The 16,697-nt window shown below is 49.7% G+C and overlaps 1 protein-coding gene across 16 annotated transcripts in view; it reads left to right on the top strand.

Annotated features, from left to right (window-relative positions):
- The first annotated feature begins 2,309 nt into the window (after positions 1 to 2,309).
- Positions 2,310 to 16,697, top strand: part of WNK3 (WNK lysine deficient protein kinase 3) — a 58,229-nt gene continuing 43,841 nt past the window's right edge. For 7 of the 16 annotated variants that reach the window (XM_075122565.1, XM_075122567.1, XM_075122570.1 and 4 more), the window contains exons 1-3: positions 4,459 to 4,548; positions 5,583 to 5,711; positions 15,569 to 16,155. In XM_075122565.1, the coding sequence (XP_074978666.1) occupies positions 15,655 to 16,155 (501 nt within the window). In that variant the 5' untranslated portion in view covers positions 4,459 to 4,548; positions 5,583 to 5,711; positions 15,569 to 15,654. The other 9 variants (XM_048833003.2, XM_048833002.2, XM_048833011.2 and 6 more) reach the window with 9 other exon arrangements.

Raw genomic sequence — 16,697 nt, 5'->3', positions numbered from 1 at the left:
ATCATGTTTGTTGGAGCTTTACCCTGTCATTTCACTCCAGTTACAGACGTTCTGGGGCAGCCCCTGAGCCCAGGACCCCAGTACGATTGCTCACCCCCCCCGCCCACCCGCCCCCATCAGCCCTGCCTCTGGGCCTCTCTCCTTAGGAAAAGTCAGATAGCACTGTTCCACCTGTCTGGGTCAGACCCTAAAGCCTGGACTGGACTCAGCGTGGCTGATGGGAAGAGCCAGTCTTTCATCAGGGAAGCGGAGTGGGAACTTTGTGACATACACTGGGACTTGGAACCAGAGAGATCCAAGCTGGACGAATGGGACAGTTGCTTCAGGCCGTACAGACGCTGTCTGCTACTTGGGAACACATGGGGAGAAAACATGCAGCCATCTCTTGGGAAAATCTTAGGGACCCTGTAAAAGCCGGGGCACAGCACATTCTGGGACGCCCTTGACCTTGGCCCCTGGGGCAGAGAATGGAGCCAACTTGAGAGACGTGGGCCCAATGTGCAGAACTGGTGGAAAGACTGGCCTCGAAGTGTAGTTATCAAGGATTTGCTGCCAAACTGGGAGGACGTCTCTAGTGGGGTCCTGCAGGGGTCTGTCCTGATCCTGGCCCTGTTCAACACTGTCATGAATGGCTTGGAGAAGGGAGTGGAGGCCGGGCTTGTAAAATGTGCAGGTGACACCAGGCTGGGGTATTTTGCCAGTGCTCTGGAGGACAGGATTCGAATTCAAGACGACTTCACCTTTGTCTGAGCTCTGCAAAGGGAGAGTCGGTGAAGAGAAGTGCAAAGAACTTCACTTAGGATGGAAAACTCACACGCACAAGTACAAAATGCGAAGTACCTGGCTAGGTTAGAAACTGGGCATGTTTAGTTTGGAGAGCAGAAGACTGGGACGGGGGAGCCCTGATAACAGGGTTTAGATCTGTGAAGGGCTGTTTGGGATAGGCCTTGTCTCCATGTCTGCTGACGGCAGAAGTAAGGGGCCTCATCTGGAGCAAGGGAGATTGGGGCTAGAGATCAGGAAAATCTTTCTAACTTAAATGGGAGCTAAGTGGTGGAAATAACTCCCAAAGCAGGTTGTGGAATCCCCATCATTGGGCAAAGCCCTGGCAGGGATGGTCTAGGTCAGGGTTTCTCAAACGGAGGGTTGGGACCCTGCAGGGGGTCATGAGGTTATTACATGGGGGGTTGCGAGCTGTCAGCCTCCACCCCAAAGCCCGCTTTGCCTCCAGCATTTATAGTGGTGTTAAATATATTAAAAAGTGTTTTTAATTTATAAGGGGGGGTCGAACTTTGAGGCTTGCTATGTGAAAGGGGTCACCAGTACATACGTTTGAGAACCACTGGTCTAGGTTTACTTCGTCCTCTGTCAGCACTGGAGGGCTTGGTTGGGCTCTCAAGATCCATCTTGGACAGGGAGCAAGTTGGCCATGCCGGTAGGTTGGCTGCTTCTGGAAGCCATGTTGGTTGGTAGCCATGTTGGGTGAGGAGTGAATTGGCCATGCCTATGGGTTGTCCACTCAGGCCATGTTGGTTGTCAACCATGCTGGGTGGGGATTGAATTGGCCATGGTGGGTGATGGACCAGATGACCTTCTGGGGTCCCTTCCAACCCTTATATTCTATGATTCTATGAACAAATTGGCCGTGCCAGTAGATTGGGTTGGTTGAATGAAGCATGTTTTGGGCAGGGAATGAATGGGCTATGTTGACTGGGGAGCAAATTGGCCATGCCAGCGAGTTGGCTGCTCAGGGCAGCCATGTCAGTTGGCAGCCATGTTGGGTGGGGAATGAATTGGCCATACCCGCTGTGTGTGGCTGTGTTGATTGGCAACCATGTTGGGCGGGGAACCAGGTTGGCAGCGATGTTGGCTCTGGAGCAAATTTGGCCATGTTGGCGGGTTGGCTGCTGTGGGCGGCCACGCTGTTGGCAGCCATGTTGGGTGGGGAGCGAACTGGCTCTGCCTGGTGGCCATCTTGGGCTGCCCCCTTGGCGTGAGTTGGCTTTTTGTGCCCCTCCCGCCTCACGGTGTCTCTGCGTGGAAAGGGGGCAGAGCGGCAGATGCAGTAACAGGCCCTGGGGTGTGTGTGGGGGGGCCCTAGGGTTATAAGGGGGCCCCTCCCGGGGGCGCCCCCTACTTCACAGGGCTGGCAAAATGGCTGCCGGGAGAGAGCCCCTGAGCCCCCCCTCCCCCGCAGAGTCCATGGAAGACTACAACTCCCACGAAGCTTTGCGTTCAGACAGGGCGGGGAGGGGGCCGCGGCCGGGCCAATGAGGCTCGAGCTCGCAACAGCGCGGGGAGCACGCGCCCGCTCCCCCCTCCCCCGCCCAGAGGCGCCTCGTGCTGGAGACGGTGCGTCTCGCGCCTGCCCCCTCTCCCCCGCCCCGCCCCCGGGGGAAGGGTGGGGGAGGGGGGTGAGTGGGTGACAGTGGAGGCAGGGGGTACAGGGGAAGGTGGGTACATGGTGGGGAGGGGTAAACGGGGTGACGTGCAGAAGGGAATGGGGGGAATAAGGCCTATGGAGGAGGGTGCGGGGGGGACCTGGGGGATGTAGGGTGAATGAGGAAGGGGATTGGGGTACACGGGGGAGGAAGAGAGTGGAATAAAGGGAGGGAATGGGATAAATGGAGGGAGGGGGTACTTGGGCTGGGGCAGGCCCAGGGAGGGAATTGGGGTGCAGGGAGGGGGTGGGGAAGGAAGAAGGGGAGGCGCATGTGTCTGGGGAGGATTGGGTGGAGGGTCAGAAGCTGGGGACCCTTATTTGGTGGGGGTGAATGAAGAGACCCGCCCCCCCAGCTCCACGAAGGCAGGAACCAATACGATGGGACCGTGTGGTCTTTGGGGACCGTGCGTCCCTGGTGGTGGGGTGTAGGTGGAGCGAGGGGTGTCAGGTTGCAAGCGGCAGGGTGTTCCCCGGGGCACGGTGGCCGATGGGCAGAACAATAGGGAGACCCTGGGAATTCAGGGCTGTTGGGGAGGGGGATGGGAGTCAGGACTCCTGGGTTCCATCCTCCGCTCTGGGAGGGGAGTGGGGTCTAGTGGTTAGAGCGGGGGGGGGCTGGGAGCCAGGACTCCTGGGTTCCATCCTCCGCTCTGGGAGGGGAGTGGGGTCTAGTGGTTAGAGCGGGGGGGGGGCTGGGAGCCAGGACTCCTGGGTTCCATCCTCCGCTCTGGGAGGGGAGTGGGGTCTAGTGGTTAGAGCGGGGGGGGCTGGGACTCCTGGGTTCCATCCTCCGCTCTGGGAGGGGAGTGGGGTCTAGTGGTTAGAGCGGGGGGGGGCTGGGAGCCAGGACTCCTGGGTTCCATCCTCCGCTCTGGGAGGGGAGTGGGGTCTAGTGGTTAGAGCGGGGGGGGGCTGGGACTCCTGGGTTCCATCCTCCGCTCTGGGAGGGGAGTGGGGTCTAGTGGTTAGAGCGGGGGGGGCTGGGACTCCTGGGTTCCATCCTCCGCTCTGGGAGGGGAGTGGGGTCTAGTGGTTAGAGCGGGGGGGGGGGCTGGGACTCCTGGGTTCCATCCTCCGCTCTGGGAGGGGAGTGGGGTCTAGTGGTTAGAGCGGGGGGGGGGCTGGGAGCCAGGACTCCTGGGTTCCATCCTCCGCTCTGGGAGGGGAGTGGGGTCTAGTGGTTAGAGTGTGTGTGTGTGTGCGGGAGGTCTGGGAGCCGGGATGCCTGGGTTCTTTTTCCCACATCTGAGAGGGGATGGCACACCGTACATCTTTTTGTTACAGGTGTGCACAGGGCCTTGCAAAACTCTTAGACGCTACCTCAGTACCAGTATCAGGCACGTAGTGGAGATGTGCATTGAATCAGGTGGTGTGTGTGTGAGCCAACGGGGTGTTGTGTGCGTGGCTAACAAGGGTCTGGGAATCTTCTGTGCGTGTGTGAGTGCGCGCCTCTCACACTTTGGCACCTTGCCATGCCAATAAAGCATTAGTGGGCTGAGTTAACTGTGGCCGGGGAAAAGTGGATATTGACAGATTCTCTCTTAACTTTGCAGGGGTTTGACACCTCTGAGGTATCACAGCTGAATTCTCCCCGAGGGGGGATGGGGAGGGGAAGGAGACATCCGGGTAATCTGCCTTTATCTCACCCCCTCCCCATCTCCATCCTTCTCCCCCTTGGCTGGGGCAGATGGTCCACCCCACCTACAAACTCCTTCCTCTGTGGCAGAGACTCTGCTGGCAATAGCACAGCCCAGACAGCGGGTGGAGGAGAAAGAATTGCTTCTTCACCTGCTCGGCAGACTGTTTTTGCTGTCCCCCGGAAGTTCTTCCTCAAGAGGAAGAGTGTGCCTGTGTGTGTGGGTGGGGGGGTCTTCTCCCCAGATGCACTGCCCCTCCTTTGGCTGCCTTGTTGGGGGGAGCCCGGGAACAGAGATGGAGGGATGGAGCAATCCACCCCCTTAAGGATTTAATTGAAGTCCTGCAATCTTGGTGGGGGGGGGATTTCGTGAGGGAAAGGGGAGGAGGAGTGGGTGTGTGTAGTCTGGGGGGTGCATTGTGCGTGGGACTCCATGCTGTCTGCAATGCTTCTCTTTCTGCCGAACATGGTTAGAAATTGGGGCCAAATGGATACAGCCAGGGATTTGGGGTGGGGGTGGTGGCATTTGTGAGCGGGTGTGGGTGGGATGTGTTTGCAGGATGATTTGTTAGTGTGCGTATAGTGTGAGTGTGTGCACGCTATTGGTGAAGGATGCTTATTTAGCGTGTGTTGGGGAAACAGGTGTATTTATTGATGGTGTATGTAGGTGCGTTATTTGCCGGGAGATGCCTGTGGAAATCTGGTGTTACCCTTATGGTGGTGGGGAGGAAAAGACTTTTTGCTTCAGTTTTCTAACCCCTGCCTCTAAACGTTGCCACAGAGTCACTGGATGGAGAATTAACTCCCCCCGACCTCATTTTTTTTTAATGTGGCTTCTGTCGTTTGCTGGCTGTACCCCATTGTGCCTCAGTCTGCAGCTGTTTGTGAGACCTTTTGTGTGTGGCTTGGTAGCTTTCTTCCTCCACCTCTTTGGAATTATTTTTTTAAATTTTTTTATAGCAACCTGGATTCATCTGATCTGGGGAGGTGGGGTTTTCCTGGTTAAAAACAATTTCCTTTCGCGTAGATTTATTTTGGGGGTGGAGGAAGTGGATTGCAATTCCCTGCTCAGCTGATCTGTGAAACGAAATACCAGTTTATGAATGGCTGCTTAGAACCGTTCTTTGTAACTGTACCTTCCTCTTGTAATTTATACCGTGCTCCCAAGCGAGGGTTTGTGTAGGGGATCCCTGCTAGATTTTTAGGGGACAGGGATTTGTGGGAACGAGGCTTGCTTTACAGTTAAGCTGTGTCGTAACGCAGAAAAGAAATTGAGCTGTCTATTCCTTGCTTCTGCATAAAAGATTTAAAGTGCCAGGCGTTCTCCTTTATTCACGCAGTGATATTTGTCTTACGTGATTGCTTTTGAGTTGTTCTTTTTTTATTTTATTTTTTGATCCCTTAAGTTGTGCAAGTCATGTCCTGTTTTTTTTCTTTAAAAAAAAGCCTGCTTCACTGATTGAGTCCATCATTGTGGTCCCCCGTTTTATTTCTTGTTGCCAGTGGTGAGTTCAGGACAACACAGATGTCAGTATCTGGGTCATGTTAGTGACGACGAAATCTCCCACGGCTTGGAATTTCGGTTGCTTGGTAGCCGCCGGCCTTGGAAAGACGCAGCGGGAAGCCAGGAAGGTATAGTGGCTTTTGCAGTGCCGCGGAGAGTCTGGGTAAACTGGCTTCGCCAGTAGGGGTGACAGCCACATATCAGATGATGGCAAGAATTTGAATACAGGAATACAAATATGTTAGTGCAAAGAAATAAATTAATACTGAGCTGGATGCTTTGGGGTGTGTGTGTGTCACGACTGCATAAGTGTTATACGAGTACAGGGAAGCCGTTATACTGGTATAGAGATGCCTTATACTGGTCCCTTCCCGTCGGGGAGTAATTCTAGCGGTATAAAGCCTATTTGTACTGATATAACTGTGTCCACCATAGGGGAATAGTTAACTGTAGTTAAACCTGTACAACTGTTGTGTGTAGACAAGCCTGTCATTATTTATTAGGTGTATTACGGTAATACCTGAGGGCCCCTGTCCTCCATTGTGCTGGTTGCTGTATGTTATTCGGTGTATTATGGTATCAGCTCAGAACCCCAGGCCTGGACCAGGACCCTATGATGCTAAGTTCTGTGCATTATATATTAGATGTATTATGGTATCAGCTCAGCGTCTCGGTCCTGCACCAGGATCCCATTGCGCTGGGTGCTGTACATTGTATATTAGGTGTATTACAGTAGAGCCTGAGAGCCCAAGTCCTGGATGAGGACTCCTTTTTGTGGGTCCCTGTACGTAATATATTAGGTGTATTATGGTAGCACATCAGGGTCCCAGTGATGGGTAGTGTGTGCTATATATTAGGTGTATTACAGTAGCAACTGAGCGCCCCAGTCCTGGACCCCGTTGTGTTGGGTGCTGTACGTTATGTAGTAGGTATATTACGGTAGCAGCTCAGAGCCCCAGTGCTGGACCAGGACCCCATTGTGCTAGGTACTGTAAGCTATATATTAGGTGTACTATGGTAGGGCCTGAGAGCCCAAATCCTGGACCAGGACTCTATTGTGCTGAATTTAATATATTAGATGTATTATGGTAGCACCTGTACATTATATATTAGGTGTATTACAGTAGCAGCTCAGCACCCCAGGGATTGACCAGGACCCCATTGTGCTGGGTGCTGTATGTTTTATATTAGGTGCCTTCTGGTAGCAGCTCACAGTCCCAGGCAGGGACCCGGGACCATTGTGTCTAATAGTTATACCAGTACAAAAACCTGCAGGTGGCTCTGGCTTTACTGGCTCACCTCGAGTTAGGTGGGAAGGCTGTGGGGAGCAGGGAATTGGACCGGATATTCGGTATTCGACGCGCCAGACCAGCGATCTGATGCCTGGAGCAACCCTCCTCTTTCCTTGTATTCCTGTCATTAGCGGTCAGTTCCCATGGGGATCGGGTAAAGGACAGGGAGAACGGGGTGAAAATGGCTTGCGCTATACAGGAAGTCAGACTCACGAGAGGATCAATGGGCTCTTCTGGAGCTCTGCTCTGCCAAACAATGGTGAGCGATATGTTGCTCGAGACATCGCTAGACTTCAGAGTGAAAGCAGAAGTTATTTGCATTGTTTGTAGCTGGCTGTTTCAGTGCTCTGTTAATCACAAGCTCAGACATCTCGAAAAGGAGGAGGGAAAATTGCTAGTCAGCCTTTTTTGTTTTTCTGTGTGCATGCTTTTGACTGTCCAGAGAACAGCCCTAGAAAACAGCAGGAGGTTTGACTGGGGAGGACTGCTGGGTAAGTTCCCCTGGAAAGGGGTGGCAAGGTGAGGTTTCCAATTTGATGGTAGCGTTAGTGGTAATTATACGATTTGACTAAGTACTTTGTGAACTTTTTTATATTTGGTGGGGGTCATGGCAGGTTTTCTAAAGAAGGAAAAAAAACCTTTGCAGAAAATAGATACAATCTTTTAATGAAAGAAGGGAAGGTTCAGACTTTGGGTGGGGTTTAGTAGTGCTGTGGGGAGTTGGGACCCCTGGGCTTTACTCCTGACTCTGGGAGGGGAGTGGGGCCAGTGGGTTGGGGGTGCGGGTCTGTGAGCCGTGACACCTGAGTTCCATCCCTAACTCTGGGGTGGGTATCTAGTCAATTAGAGCAGGGGACCTGGCCTCCTGGGTTCTATCCCTGGCTCTGCGAAGGAAGTGAGGTCGTGTGGTTAGAGCGGCAAGGTAGAGGCTGGGAGTTTCTATCCCTCGCTCTGGGATGGGTGTGCATTCTAATGGGTTAGAGCACAGGGGTGGGGGGAGCTGGGAGCCAGGACTCCTCGGTTCTGTCCCTAACTTGGAGGTGGGGGTAGTGTTTATGTTTGTAGAGCACTCAGCAAAATGGGGGTCTCAATTCATGCTTAGTGCACCCGGGCAGTACCCCTATATAAGTGCATAATAATAATTGTACGAAGTTTAGGTCAGTAGCATTGGGAGCCAGGACGCCTGGGTTCTCTTTCTGCCACCGATGAGCTCTGTTATTTTGGCCAAATCACTTAATCTCTCTGTGCTTGATTTCCCCTCCCCTGTAAACTGGGACTGAATACAACTTTCTGAATATGTAAGGTCTTGTTTATACATGCAAGTTAACCTGCTTTAACTATACTTAAGTACACTGGGAGGGTTAAAGTGGTGCACCACCCTTGGTTGCAGTTATATCAGCATAGCTTCTTCCTATACAAGAAATGGAATGAGGGAGGCAAGTGTAAGGTGTCTTTATGCAGGTATACCCACCCACATCTGACCTCCTGTGTAACCCAGGTCAGAGAACTCCCTTGAATGAATTCCTGGCTGAACAAGAGCAGATCTTTGAGAAAAGCATCCCATCTTGATCTAAAAATTTTTGGTGATGAAGACTCCACTATGCCCCTTGTTAAATCAGTCTAATGGTTAATTCCTCAAATAGTTCAAAATTAGCGGCTTGTTCCCAGTCTGAACTTGTCTAGCTTCAACTCCCAACCCGTGTCCATGTAGACCCCACTTTCCCTGTTTGGAGAAATGTCCCCCCAAGTACTGGTGAACGTTGCTGTTCATATTTGAGAAACATGCCCACAGGATGTATTTCTGTCTTACAAAAAGCACCTCATTTTGAGGAGCAGTGTTAAAACAAATGCATGCCGATGTGTCTCTGACCTTATCCAGGCTGAAATGTTTGTTTAAAGTGAAAGAAAATGGCTTAGTCTGTGAGAACCTTTTGACTTTGCCAGAAATGACAGCTCATAGTCCAAACCCTGTTGTGCTGGTGCATTCTGTGGCTTTTGATTGTTCAGCCATGGAAAGGATTCAAGGATCTGGGGCTAACTCTTTAACACAAAGTCGTGTCGGTCGCCACTTTCATTTGCAATGTGAATTCTTGAATTCGTCACTGTTTTGCGTCTGAATGGTGACCTCTTTGTAAATTTGTAGATTGCTCGGTTCCAAGGCCGGTAGTTGTGATTATCTCGTGTCACCTGTATAACACAGGCCATAGAACTTCCCCATAATAATTCCTTTTGAACTAGAGCATGTCTTAAAAAAAAAAAAATCCAATCAGTCATCTTAGCTTGAGATCAGAGGCTCGGGATACTCAGAGCATGGGGTTACATCTCTGACCATCTTGGCTGATAGCCATTGATGGACCGATCCTGCCTGAACTTTAGCTAGTTCTTTTTTCAACCCCATCTTTTATTGTTGGCCTTGGCAGATAACACATTTTCCCTGTCGTCTGTTCCATTTTGCCATGGTGGTTGATAATAACAATGTGTTGCATTTCTGTAGCTCTTTCACTCTTCAAAGCACTAAGCAGAATAATTAGAATTTCTTCCCTGCAAATGTTGAGAGCATTTCTGTGGTGTTCTTTCCCGCCCCCACTGATTTGTTCCTGTGTCTAGTGTTTGACAGAATGGCTTTCATTTACTTTGGTTTTCCATTCAGTACATTTCAGATGTTCCTGTCAGGATGGTCTTGTGAGGTGCTGAGCCTTTCGTGATTCGTGTGTATGTATGTGTGTGAGAGAGAGAGAGAGAATGCAGTGTTCTACTTGAGTATATCTTGGTAATCTGTTCCAGTGGTGAAGTCCCCTCGCTGTTAAAAATGTACACTTCTCTCCAGTCTGAATTTGTCTAGCTTCAACTTCCAGCCATTGGATTGTGTTAGACCTTTGAGTGCTAGATTGAAGAGCCGCTTATTAAGTATTTGTTCCCTGTGGAGGTACTTGGACTGCAATCGGGTCTACTTTTAACCTTCTCTTGGTTAAACTTAATAGATTCCATTCCCGGAATCTTGAATCATCTTCATGGCTCTTCTCTGAACCCTCCCCAATTTGCCAACATCCTCCTTGAACCACGGACACCAGAACTGGACGCAGGATTCGCACCAGGGCCAAATCCAGAGGTCATGGAACTTCCCTGTTCCTACTCAAGATTCCCCGGTTTATACATCCCGGGATCGCGTTTGCCTTTCTGGCCCCAGTGTCACGCTGGGAGCTCGTGTTCCGCTAATTCTCCACCATGACCCCCAAATCTTTTTCAGAGTCACGGTTTCCCCGGGGAGAGTCCCCCATCCCATCAATACGGCCTACAATCTTTGTTCCCAGATGGGAGTCTATATCTCGTTTGACTACGGCCCAAAGTGACTGCAGCACCATCCTGTACTCCTGGGTTCTATCACTGGCCTATTGGGTGTAGCAGTCTCCGATCATGTCCCTTACCCAACAGATCACACTGCTTTTCTCAGAGCACAAGAACCCTACTCTAATCTGGATGAGTTGCTATGGCCTATGCTATATGTAATCTTGGAAGGCTTAGATTTTTATCAGTAAGTGTTTGCAGACGTTGATTTCACTGTCCACAGGCACACCCAGGAAGATAGTAATTGAGATGTACCGATAGGCAAAGTAAGACAAATGCTGCTTGAGAACTTTGATTTAAGGATACTTACTTTATGTATTTTGATGGGTGTTGTTGACAGTTTGCATTCTAATGGCTATCAAGTGTTGACTTTTTGAATCTCAACATCTACCGTCATTATATAATTATTGTCTGGCCCCTCCTCCATTAATTTTCAGCAACTGTGAAAATTTAAATTGATAAATATAGGGAAAAATGCTTCAAATCCATAAATTTACACAACTTTGCAAATTTAAATGGATGAAAATAGGAAAAAAATGCTTAAAATGAACACAGATGATATCCGTCAAAATTAAAAAAAAAAAATTGAATTCTGTCAAGTTTAATTATAGGAGAGGTCGGATTAGATGATCATAGCAGTGCATTATGGTCTTAAAATCTATGAATCCTGTATTTTTGTTGTCTTGTCCCTCCCCCACCTTCCCCCATCATTAGCAGATCTTGGATCTTTCTAGCCAGATGAAGTTGGTTGGTGCGCTTTCTGGATCCCTTGTCTCTCTGTGTTGTGGTATATCTTCTCCTCCCTCAGGAAGGTGGTCTCCTGGGTTTATTTCTTTTGGGTCACTGCTCTGTGTATGAGGGTTGAGCTAAGAGAGGAAAGATGAGCTTGTGACGTAGTTTAAGGTTCACCTTCTTAACAGGGAGGGGAATTCATGCCTGGAACACCTTACTGAAGACTGTGCTGGATTCTCCATCACTGGCCATTTTTGAATGAAGATGGGGTGTTTTTTTCCTCAAAGATCTGCTCTGGTTCAACCTGGAGTGAATTCTGGGCTCCTGGTGGGCCGAGTAGAGGATCCCGGTGGTCGTGTCTGGCTTTATAATCTATGATTCTGTGAACAGTTATACTGCACATGGCCATGAGGCCAGGGTCCTGGGTTAGAAGCCGTACAAATGTGCTCTGCTCTGAAGAGTTTATAATCTTCTTACGTGTTGGTCGAGTTCCTGGCCAAATGAGACCCGGATCTCAGCTGGACTACTTTAATGTGAATAATAAAATACAGCTGAGCTGAAAACCACCGGGCTGGGATTTTTTTGTCATTGCCGCTGGTGGAATGGGGTGGGCCTTTGAAGTCAAGCCCTTTTGTGGAATTTGTGCTCTTCTGGTTCGTTACATGGTGCTGTAGTTCCCCGTTGGACGTATTTCCTTGTTTTCAGTTTGTTGTTGTGTGGGCAAATTCATTGAAGTAGAAAAAGTCCCCTGTGAGGTACCAGAGCTTTTGTCTTTAGTGTGGGCAAGGGAATCTGTCCTGGGTCTGGTTCTGTTCAATATCTTCATGTATGATTTGGATAACGGCGTAGAGAGTACACTGGTAAAGTCTGTGGACGATACCAAGCTGGGAGGGGTTGCAAGTGCTTTGGAGGACAGGATTAGAATTGAAAATGATCTGGACAAATTGGAGAAATGATCGGCAGTAAATAGGATGAAATTCAATAAGGACAAATTCAAAGTACTCCACTTAGGAAGGAACAAGCAGTCGCACACACACAAAATGGGAAATGACTGCCTAGGAAGGAGTACTGCGGAAAAGGATCTGAGGGTCATAGTGGACCACAAACTAAATATAGGTCAACAATATAGTACTGTTGCAAAAAAAACCCCAAAAAGCAAACCTCATTCTGGGTTGTTTTAGCAAGAGTGTTGTAAGCAAAACATGAGATGTAATTCTTCCGCTCTACTCAGCACTGATGAGACCTCAACTGCAGTGCTATGTCCAGCTGTGGGCACCACAGTTTGGGAAAGATGTGGGCACACTGGAGACAGCCCAGAGGAGAGCAGCACAAATGTTGAAAGGTCTAGAAAACATGATCTCCGACTGGCAAGATTTAAAAAAAAAAAAAAAAAAAAAGGGGCGGGGGTTGTTTAATCTGAGAAGAGAAGGCTGAGGTGGGACATGTTGACAAGTTTTTAAGTACAGAAAAGGTTGTTCTCCTTATCCGCTGAGGACAGGACGAGAAGCAATGTGCTTAAATAGCAGCAAGGGCGGTTTAGGTTAGACATTAAGAAAAACTTCCAAACTGTCAGGGTAACTAAGCACGGGAACAAATTCCCTACAGAGGTTGTGGAATCTCCATCACTGGAAGTTGTTAAGAGCAGGTTAGACAAAGCCCTGTCGGGGATGGTCTAGATAATATTTAATCCTACCCCCCTCTTTCTCAGTGCAGGGGACTGGACTAGGTGACCTCTCGAGGTCCCTGCCAGGCCTGCACGTCCATGATTTCTAAGGGACAGCCATGATTAAATAAAAGCCAGCTGCTCCTGGGCTCCCTGAAGTTCCCCTGAGTTCTAACATGACGGATTTTCCCAGCGGAGAAGAGGCCTGAGGCAGAGGGGGTTGGGGGCAGTTGCAGAATGTAAAGAAATAGAAGATGGCAAAAAACCTACTTCGGTCCCTTAGTCCGTCTTACCGCTTGCAAACGGTGCTTTTGTGTTCTCTGTGGAAATGGGGAACTCTTGGTCACCGTCCTCTTATTCGACATATTTAAAGATCCTTATTATTTCTCCTCTCCTCTCCGTTTCACTTCTCTAGGCTAAGCATGCCTGTTCTCTCAACCTTGCCTCATGTTTTCTAAGTCACCGATCATTTTTGTTGCTTGCCTCTGGACTCTCCAGTTCGTTCACATCTCTCTTAAGGTGCAGTGCCCCAAACTGGTCACCGTACTCCAGCTGAGGCCTGAGTAGTGCCGGGTAGAGGGGGACAATTACTTCCCGTGTCTTCCGTATGACTCTCCTGTTCATACATCCCAGAATGACATTTGTCTTGTTTGCATCACACTGTTGACACATGTTCAATTTATGACCCAGTAAAACCCCTGAGTCCTTTTCTGCAGTCCTGCTGCCTGACCGTGGTGGATTTAATTTTTTCCTTCCAGAGTGTAGTACTTTGCGCTTCTCTTTACAGAAATTCCGCCTTATTGAGTTCAGACTGGTTCTCAGTTTAGGTTGTAAGCTCTTTAGGATGGGGGCTGGCTATTACCACATGAATTTTTACCAGGGAGGGTAATTAACCACTGGGACAGTTTCCCAAGGGTCATGGTGGCACAATATTAAAATCAAGATTGGGGTGTTTTTCTGAAAGATCTACTGTAGTTCAAGCACAAATTAGTCTAGGGAAGTTCAGGGTCCTGTGTTGTACAGGAGATCAGACTAGACGGTGATAGTTTTTCCTTCTGGCCTTCTCGTCTGTGAATAAGAAGGGGCATGATAAAAGGAACTGAAATAATGACTGGGATATGTAAGGTAGGCATAGAACTCCTGCTCTCCCTTTGTCCTAACACCAGAAGAGACACTAAAGGTGGCTAAAAGACTTCTTCCACACAGCAAATGACTGTGGAACTCCTTGCCGTAGGAAAGTGATGAGGCTGAGAACTTAACCAGGTTCAGAAAAGAGACTGGACACTTATATGGCTATCAGGACTATTTAAAGTCATTATAAGGAGTAGTAACGAATTCTGGAAGGGATATTAAGCTGACTTTTGTGGTATGGCAATATGAGTAAGTATGCAGTAACCCATGTCGGGCCCTGTTGGGCTAGAAGCTATATGAACACATAATGAAACTTTGCAATCTGAGTAGTCTTAAGTGTCCCATGAGATCACTTTCCCACAGTCAAACCAGCTCTTGCTGTTAGCCGATTTCCCTGATCATCAGTCCTACGCTTCCTCTTTCTTAATTTCACACTGTGTACATAGAGGAATTGGTGCATCAGGGGCCTCCGTGCCCTGCTTATTGGGACCCCCTTTCCTAAATTGCCAGCATCTGATCTGATCTGACAGCGTGTGCCCTGTCCTGGGAAATTTCAGAAGTGAATTGTAGTTGCAAAAAACGACCCCCATTTGATCACTTGGCTCCAGAATGCAAGTGGTGGCTTTTGGGGCATGTGGCAGCTAAGTAGATTCATAGATTTTAAGACCTGGAGGAATCATTAGATCCTTAGTCTGATCTCCTGTATAATACAGGCCAGGGAACTTAATTCTGTTACCTCTGGGAGCCAGGACTCCTGGGTTCTATCCTTGGCTCTGGGAGGGGAATGGGGTCTAGTGGTTAGAGCAGGGGAGGCTGGGAGCCAGGACTTCTGGGTTCTATCCCCAGCTCTGGGATCCTTTCAAAAAGGCAGCCCCCAGAACTGAGCCTGGTGTTCCTGATGGGGCGTTGTTGTAACGCAGTTCCAGGAAGTAGCTTGACACGGCAGCGGTATCCGTAGAGATCATAGTGGAGTCCGTTAATTCGTCTCTCCATTTCACATTTCCTTGGTCCGGCGTTCTCATTGATTAAATGCACTTTCATTGAGCAGGGAAATTTACGTGTGCGTGGGAGCTCTTTAAAAATTCAAACTTGCAAAACCGCATCTGGACCCTTGCGTATTGCAGTTGCTGTGCTTTCATCTTGGCTGGAAACCCAGGGTTCACTGGGCTTGGTTAGAAATGATTAATTAAGGACCCATAATGTGCTCAGGACAGAAAATAAATACAGCCCCTTGGCCACGAGAACTTACAAGCTAAGAGGCCAGTATGTCTGAGCCAATGCATCTTAGCAAATCCAGAGGGAAGAGACATTTACTGAGTTATGAGGAACTGGGAGTTTCTCTTCTTGGCTGCACGGCTGATGCGCAGGGCATATCACCCTCCGTCTTTGTGCCTCAGTTTCCCCTCCCACCTTTTGTTTGTTCTTCTGGGCCTGGGCCATCTCTTGCTATGGGTTTGTACAGCATCTGGTGCAGAGGGGCCCCTATCTCTGTCAGGGCTTGTCCGGTGCCACAAGGGCCTGTATGGTGCCCCACAGAACAAAACACCTTGGTATTGATTGGGTGGCTCTTTACAGTGTCTAGAACCACGAAGGGCCTGTGGTCTCAGTCGGGGAGGGGGGGAACACTGCGTACAGCACAGTGTTGGCCTTCATCTTGGTCAGGGAGCCGAGTTAGTATTGCCGAGCGACTCCCCAGTTCATTCCTTCGCTGGCAGGGGGGAAGAAGCCCCCAGAGATTTTGCACTTCTGGCAGCTGCTTCATGATTTACCTTCTGAAATGATCCTATTCTTCTCCCACCCCCACCCCCCGGTCTCCTTTCAGGTTGCTATGGGGATGCTCTGAGAGGAAGTAAGTCCTAGTAACGTCGTGCCGGCTGTGAGGAGGGAGGACACAGGCGAAAGGTACCAATGGCTACAGATTCCGGTGAGCCGGCCAGCACGGAAGATCCAGAAAAACCTGATGGAGTTTCTCTGGACGGCAGGATCCCAACCATCGAAGCTGCTTTGATCATGGAGCCCGCCGGCGCCCCGGCCTCCGGGGGTGCCATGGAACGGAAGCGGTTCTTCCGGAAGAGCGTGGAGATCATGGAGGAGGACAGAACCGCTGAACCATCTCCCAGGGATGAGCGGGAGCAGCTGGTTGCGGGCGGTCGCCGAGGGGACCAGCTCTCTGCCAGTGTGCTGGGGCAGGAGGCCAGGAATGAGTTGGGTTCTAAGGCGATTTCAGAGGCCTCCAAGGAGAAGACCAAGAAGGAGATCGAAGAGGAGGCGGAGATGAAAGCAGTGGCCACCTCGCCCAGCGGCCGCTTCCTGAAGTTTGATATCGAGTTGGGCCGAGGGGCCTTTAAAACTGTCTTCAAAGGGCTTGACACAGAGACGTGGGTTGAGGTAGCCTGGTGTGAACTGCAGGTTAGTACAGCAGATCTCATTCTGTGCAATAATTGGTGTGTTTTCTCTTAAATCTCCAGCTCCTTGAGTCCTGGGATTATGTAAAAAACTAGGTGAAAGCCTGGGCTGTAAGACCATGGCAGCTGGGACAAGTAATCTGCCATCTGTGCAGTCGCCAATGAAAATTGTTGCATGCAAATTAGCTGCAGAGTAATGGTGGTGCTTGGTTGACTTACCTCTGATATGCTGATATATTCCCGGCATGGGTAACAGGCTGCAGATTTGTAAATCTAGATCTGCCCTAGGAACTATGCTGGGGAAGTTGTCCGGCCTGTGTTACACAGGAGGTCAGATGAGATCCCAGCGGTCCCTTCTGGCTCTGGAATCTGTGAATCTCAGGGGTGACTGAACCTGCTTGTAACTGTTTGCTTCGCTTCACCCTGACCCAACAGACATTGTAGGCTTCAGAGTGACACACAAATAGAGCGACACTCCTTGGATCTTATTATATGCATAGGCTAGGAATATAATCCTCCTCCTCTAAGACTTGGGAGACCTGGGTT

The sequence above is a fragment of the Caretta caretta genome, chromosome 23 (genome assembly GCF_965140235.1).
Source record: "Caretta caretta isolate rCarCar2 chromosome 23, rCarCar1.hap1, whole genome shotgun sequence".
NCBI lineage: Eukaryota > Metazoa > Chordata > Testudines > Cheloniidae > Caretta > Caretta caretta.
Note: the sequence above shows the minus strand (reverse complement) of the source record. Positions and strands in the feature narration are given on the sequence as shown.